We start from the raw sequence: 6,769 nt of genomic DNA, 5'->3' as shown, positions 1-6,769 counted from the left end.
CCATGTCCAGTTCTGTACTGCGGTCAAGCCAGCCATGGTTCGCATTTGCTTGGTTAAATCAGCCGCACATTTTTTTTCCAGCGCGAAATTCTCTAACATTAACGGTGATCGTAATGAAGCCGCTCTGAAGAGCTGCTGGCAGTGACGGTGGGTCAGACTGCAGACTCACAGTCAGACCCATGAAACACACACGGTACTTTACAGTCAGTATTCCCGGTAATAAACTGAAGGTATCGGCGCTGGACCGTACGTCGACGTCGCCCCCATATTGGATGTGGCAGCTCAGCCCCGTGAACTAATACAAGTCAATGGAGTGAACTTTATAAAGCTTCTTTTACAAAGTGCTATAAGCTAATGTCTCTCTCTCTCCCACACCCACGCACCTGCAACGGGTAACAAAATCACCGGCCGCTTTGTAGCCTGGAGCCCCGCCTTTCCGAAACCCCGCTGTTCCGAACATAGACTTCAATTCATCGTAATGGCGGGGTTTCCCTTTTTTTCAAAGACCTCGCTATTCCGAAAAGTCTATTGGGGAAACCCTCCATTCCGACCCCCCCAACCCCCCCCCCCCCCCAAACTCGGAACGGACACAATCAGAAAGGAAACGGAGGACGGAGGCTGCACATTTATCCCTTTTTGCTTTGTGGGTTCAAACGGATCATGTGTCTGATTAACCGCAAAACAAGCCTACTTCATATTAATGACATAACACTCATTATGCTTCAGCTGGACAAATGGCTATGTTGAATTGAAATTATTTTATCATGCTAAATATCCGAAATTGTATGAAAATTGCTCCAATGCGTTATACCGATCTTCGGACATATTCAGACACAGCCTGATATGGGTTCTGAGCAAAGGAATGTCTGTTTTCTCCCCCGGTCTGTTGTCAGCAGGAGCGTGGGCTGCAGGCTCGCGCCTGGGTGACGTGGGCTCAAGCCAGAGTTCAGCCGAGAGCGAAAAACTGTGTATTTCTTTTGCTCTGTGGGAGATCTCCCACAACAGAGTGGATGAGAAAGCAAGGGGGACATATCTGCCCAGCAAACATCAGAACGCAGAGTGCAGCCTTTGTCCGTCACCTGGTTCAGCACCCTGGACAGCTGCCTGCGTAACTGGATGTGGGAATTTGATGCATTTGAAGCCGCGACATTTGGTTTAGAAACGTCATATATAATAACATTGCTTCGAGTCGTAAACAGTTCTGTAAGTGGAAGACATAAGAATCAATTAGGCTATTAGTGTTAGTCCTTCTTCATATAAAGTTGTGTTACAGTCGCACAGCTGGAGACCGCTAACAAAGTTAGAGACAAGAGAGACAATGAATGAAATCCCGCGAAATGATGTGCGGTCAATATGACCGCTTATGGCTGAAATAGGTAAAACAAATCACATTTTCTTTTCCTTTTGTGTAATTTATATAAAAAACTATTCTCAATTAAAATACAGACACTTTTAGAAAATGGTTAGAAGTCTGTAATGTTTGAATTTTCTTTAGATCGCAGATTGATAACTTAATTGTGATAATGTTCAAAGTTATTATTATTATTATTATTATTATTATTATTATTTCACATAAACACACACACAGCAAGTATAATGGTACTGTGCTAGGTATTCTTTTCGTGGTTCTTGGTGCTTGGAGCAATATTGTTGTTGTGGCATTCATGCCAATAAAGCGAATTTAAAATGAATTGAATTAATAAACCTTTAGATTCTTGCCTATAGACTGATAAGTGTTGTGTTTACAAATGAGCAATTTATCCAGATTTCTTGAGATTTGTATTGTCAATGGGAATTTAAATTTAAATGTCAGGCGATGTTTTCTTCATGGAAATTATTTTTCGGGCAAACAATTATAAAAGAGAGAGGGAGCGCGGACGGGGATCCGTTGTGCGACAGCGGAGCGGAGGGTCAGCAGCTGGATTTTGCACGCACGGTCAGTATTAGTAGGTGTTTGAGGTTTATTACGTTTGCGGACATTATTACATTCAATGTAATAATGTAACAGCCTTTGCGTACGCACAGTTTGCGTGTGTAGGCCCGTGGTCATGATAATCCGTCTATGGCTATAAGAGATGGATACACAATCAATTTCATGTAGTTTTTATTGAATCAAAAATACATAGGTAGCCTATTGTCTTCTCCTCTGCTTTTTTTTTTTTTTTTTTCAAAGACAAACTTAGCAGCACTGCTCAATCCACTCAATCCGCTCCAGCTCCACCCGCCCGGCGCTCCTCCGAGTGCCGACAGGACTGCCAGCTCTCCGGCGCCCCGGAGCGTGGCTTCCCCGTGCACACCCCCTCCTACTCTGACTTTGTCCGTGTTACAATAAACACTCCATGCATCCAGCTACAGCCTCCTGTCCGCTTCTGGGTCTCACCTTTGCTAAAGACACCTAACATTAACAGATCAAAACAGAGTAAACGGCAGCTATCCGACATCAGATCCACGCTCCTGCCTGCCCCAGCCAGCCCCCACACACCGGCCTGTCGCCTGCGCAGCAGCGCGGGAGGGGACAGGAGAGACCCCGGCGCTGCTGCAGAGGAGCCGTGGACTGCGATAACGTAAGTTATGACTATAACTATGGATCTATGAGACCGAACGATGACCGTCACCACGGTCTTCACCTTGAATGATACCATCATCTCCCTATCCTCGAGACCATATAACAACAAAGTCATGTGACTGACCTTAAGGAGGCTTGACTCGCCGCCTACAAAAGCATCCAGGTGAGCACGCCTCTCCCTCTTGCCTGGAACGCCTCAGCCCGTTCTGAGCGACAAGAGATGGTGACGGTCATCGTTCGGTCTCATAGATCCATAGTTATAGTCATAACTTACGATCTATTTCGACCTCACTCAGACCGTCACCACGGTCTTCACCTTGGATGACTAGTACCATCAGCGTCGCAAGGAACCGAGGACTCCACCACTCCTCGTCCAGCAGCCGAGAGCACAGCGGAGCCCAGTGGAGAGGGCGACGCCACGTTGACCCTATAAAATCTGGCAAAGGTACAGGGAGCACTCCAAGAAGCTGCTGCACAGATGTCAGAAAAGGGGACCCCCCGCAGAGCAGCCCAGGAGGTGGCTACACTCCTGGTGGAGTGGGCCACCACGTTTCCCGGGGCCGGGAGGCCCTGCATAGAGTACGCCTCAGAGATAGTATTGGCAACCCAGCGGGACAGACATTGTTTCGACACGGGGAGGCCCAGCTTGTCAGCACGGAAACACACAAACAACTGCGAATGCGAGCGCCTCAGAGATTGAGTACGTGCAATGTAAGTGCTGAGTGCCCGCACAGGGCACAAATTAGGGTCAGGTCGAAAAGCACTGACCTCAATAACCTGATTCACTGTCTGAGGGTTTACGACTTTAGGCAGAAATGCAGGGTTCGGCCAAAGAGACACACCAGTGTCATCTGCCTTCCACCTCAAACAATCCCCACTCGCAGACAGAGCGTGTAATTTGCCCACTCGTTTAGCTGAACATATAGCCAAGAGGAAAGCTGTTTTGTGGGACAGGAACTTGAGGGTGGACTGATCAAGGGGCTCATACGGGGGTTGAGTCAGGGACCTCAGCACCAACGGGAGGTCCCACGATGGAGCTCTGGGGGACCTGATTGGACGCAGGCGACAGGCCCCTTTAACGAACTGCGACACCAAAGGGTGCCTGCCTACGGTAACCCCACCCACTGCCTCATGAAAGAAAGAAATAGCAGCAGTGTATACTTTAATGGTGCTAGCGGCCCTCCCTGAGTCCAAGAGAGACTGGAGAAAACGGAGGATCAGTTCAATGGGGCACGTAGATGGGTCAACTTGTGCGCGTTGACACCATGTCAGGAAAACACTCCACTTCTGGCTATAATTGGCACGGGTGGAGGGAGCTCGGGCATGTCCTATAGTCCTCAGAACAGCTTCATCTAATCCCTGAGGCCGGGACTGAGGAGGGGCCATGCCCAGAGCTGCAGAAGAGCAGGTCTGGGATGCCAGATCTGGCCCTCCGCCTGTGAGAGGAGGTCCACCCTGCCCGGTAGGGCCCAGGGTTGACCGTGGACAAGGCGAAGGAGCCTGGGGAACCAGTACTTCCTCGGCCACCGAGGGGCTATCAGCAGCACCTTGTAACGGCCCATAGTGACCCTGTGGAGCACCTGGGAAACCAACGGGAGTGGGGGAAAAGCGTACAACAACCCGTCCGGCCACTCGTGAGACAGAGCATCCAGACCCAGAGGGCCCCCCCTGCCCAATAGGGAGAACCACATCCTGCAGTGTGTTGTCTCCGCAGAGGCGAACAGGTCGGCGCAGGCCATGCCAAACTGAGCCCACAGGAGGGCCACCACCTCTGGGTGAAGCCTCCACTCTCCTGGGAGAGGGCCCGTCCTGGACAGGAGGTCTGCCGCCCGGTTCGCAATGCCGGGAATGTAGACTGCCCTGAGTGAAGCTAGATGTTGAGCCGCCCAAAACAGAAGTGTCTGCGCCACCTGGAGGCAACGCAGTGACCTGGTGCCCCCCTGGTGGTTCACATGGAACACCGTGGAGGAACTGTCCGTGCGTACCAGGACATGCCTGCCCTGGATGGAAGGAAGGAGCGCCTTCAACGCCAGGAAAACTGCCCTCAGTTCCAAGACGTTGATGTGCTCCTCCCCCCAAGGGGGTTCCCAGACACCACGCACCATCCTGTGTTCCCACACTGCTCCCCACCCTGTCAGGGAGGCATCTGTGGTTACCACCGTCCTTCTCGAAGGAATATTCCCAAGGGGGACACCCTGGAGAAGGAGCCTCGTGTCCCTCCATGGGCGCAAAGCCCGGAGAAACGTGTGTGTCACCCGAACCTTTGCACGTCTGTGTAATTTCGGGTGGAGGCCGAGAGCATTGAACCATCTCTGCAAAGGCCGAGCCCTGAGGAGACCAAGAGGAACAACGGCCACTGCAGCCGAGATCATGCCCAACAGCCTCTGGAACTGGACCAACTCCAGCCTCTTGCCGAGGCGAAAATGGGACAGAAGGGCCAGGATGTTCCCCACCCTCTGAGAGGTGAGTGACACGGACATTGCGACAGAGTCCAGGCGCAGCCCAACAAAGACCGCCTGCTGACCTGGCTCCAGGTTGGTTTTCGTCCAGTTCACTTTGAGCCCCAGGGACTGGATGTGGGAGAGAACCAAACCCGTATCCCGTAGAACTTGGTCGTGGGATGGGGCACAGATCAGCCAGTCGTCCAAATACGGGAGGATTTTCATACCCGACAGCTGGAGAGGGCGCAGAGCTGCTCCAATCACCCTGGTAAAGACCCTTGGTGAGAGGGAAAGGCCAAATGGGAGGACCTTGAACTGGTAGGCCCGTCCCTGGAAGGCAAAGCGGAGAAAAGGTCTGTGGTCTGGGCAGATGGGCACGTGGAAATAAGCGTCCCTTAGATCCACTGATGTGAACCAATCCCCCTTTTCCACAGCCTCCAAGATCTGACTCGTGGTCAGCATCTTGAAGGGCAAAACCTTTATGAAGGCATTTAAGCGTCTGAGGTCCAAGATGGGGCGTAGGCCTCCATCTTTTTTTGACACGAGGAAGTACAGAGAGTAAAAGCCAGCGAGCTGTTCGCTTGGCTCTACCCTCATAATTGCATCCTTCTGTAGAAGGGTCGCAATTTCCCCTGCTAAAATTTTCTCCTGGACTGGGTCCCTGACCGTGGTCATACGGACCCCGGAGAAAGGGGGGGGTCGCCGCCGAAACTGGATCCTGTACCCTGTGGACACTGTAGCCAGCACCCAGGGGTCCAAAACCCTTTCCTCCCAGCTGTCCAGGCAAAGCTGGGAGGAAACTGCGGCGGCCGACCCCCCACCCCTATGGGGCCCCAGCCTGTCGTCCCGTACCCCTGGGGGGGCGTCTCCTGTGGGACCCCTCTTTACTGGGAGGACGGGGCTGAAACCGCTGCTGCCGGCGTGACGGCGGTTGTGTATTACCAGAGGCCGGGAAACCAGCATGCTGCCGCCACGGCTCCTGGCGAGCGCCAGGGGGATGGTTTGAATGCTGGGGACCCCTAGAACCATACCTGGGAGCCGTGGTTCTGCTAAAGGTGCGCCGCACACAATCTCTAGTGCGGCGAGACTGTTCAGCTTTGTCCAACACGCCCTGAGCATCAGGATGAAAAACGCGTGCAGGCACAATTGGCATGTTTGTGAGCTCCTTCCTAATGTTCTCTGGAAGGGATGTCTGCGCCAACCAAATCTGCCTCCTGGACATCATGGCAGATGACATCACTACACCAACATCCCTTGTAAGTTGGGAGTGAGTGACAAGAGCGGAGTCTATCAGGCTCATAGTGTCCTGATCCTCTGGGTTAGCCGTCCTCCTGAGGGCTGCCAACAAAATGGCGAGCGCATTACCGGAGTGGGCAGCCCGGGTGGCAGCATTGTAAGAGCGACACACCAGGCGGTCGGTCTTTTCGCATTCCTTTACAGGACAGCGAGGGTTAGCGGTCACCCGTTCTGGGCCTAGAGACGTAAGGGCCGCCATCTCCCTCTCAACCGGGGGCATGTCCCCTATGCCGGTGTCAGGAGCGTACATGACCTTCGTCAGCCTCCGGCATCCAGCGTTGAATTGAGGTGCACCACTCGGGGCATTCCAAGATTTTCTGAGCTTCTGAGCATGTGCAAATAATCTGCTGCCACAGGAACAGATATGGGGTGCTGAGAGTGGGAAATACCAGCCCACACACCGTCCATCGGAGCAGGTGCCACAACTGGGATGTTGAGTCCCACAATCTTCACCGCACTCATAATT

The 6,769-nt window shown here is 52.6% G+C and overlaps 1 protein-coding gene across 1 annotated transcript; it reads right to left on the bottom strand.

Annotated features, from left to right (window-relative positions):
• Window positions 1-3,476: 3,476 nt before the first annotated feature.
• LOC115581680 (uncharacterized) lies at window positions 3,477-6,553 on the bottom strand. Its single transcript, XM_030416969.1, has 4 exons — window positions 6,210-6,553; window positions 5,235-6,118; window positions 4,499-5,136; window positions 3,477-4,464 (listed from the first exon to the last, which is right to left on the bottom strand). The coding sequence occupies exons 1-4, from the start codon at window positions 6,551-6,553 to the stop codon at window positions 3,919-3,921; spliced, it is 2,412 nt and encodes an 803-aa protein (XP_030272829.1). The 3' UTR covers window positions 3,477-3,918.
• Between the last annotated feature and the right edge of the window lie 216 nt (window positions 6,554-6,769).

The sequence above is a fragment of the Sparus aurata genome, chromosome 5 (genome assembly GCF_900880675.1).
Source record: "Sparus aurata chromosome 5, fSpaAur1.1, whole genome shotgun sequence".
In the NCBI taxonomy this organism is placed as follows: Eukaryota; Metazoa; Chordata; class Actinopteri; order Spariformes; family Sparidae; genus Sparus; species Sparus aurata.
The sequence above is the reverse complement of the archived record's forward strand: the minus strand, read 5'-3'. Positions and strand labels throughout refer to the sequence as shown.

Coding starts and splice junctions, on each gene's coding strand:
- LOC115581680 (XM_030416969.1), bottom strand. CDS start 6,553: ATGTACGCTCCTGACACCGGCATAGGGGACATGCCCCCGGTTGAGAGG. Junction 6,119..6,209: donor ATGTCCAGGAGGCAGATTTG/GTTGGCGCAGAC, acceptor CCTGATGCTCAG/GGCGTGTTGGACAAAGCTGA. Junction 5,137..5,234: donor GCGCCCTCTCCAGCTGTCGG/GTATGAAAATCC, acceptor TCCCACATCCAG/TCCCTGGGGCTCAAAGTGAA.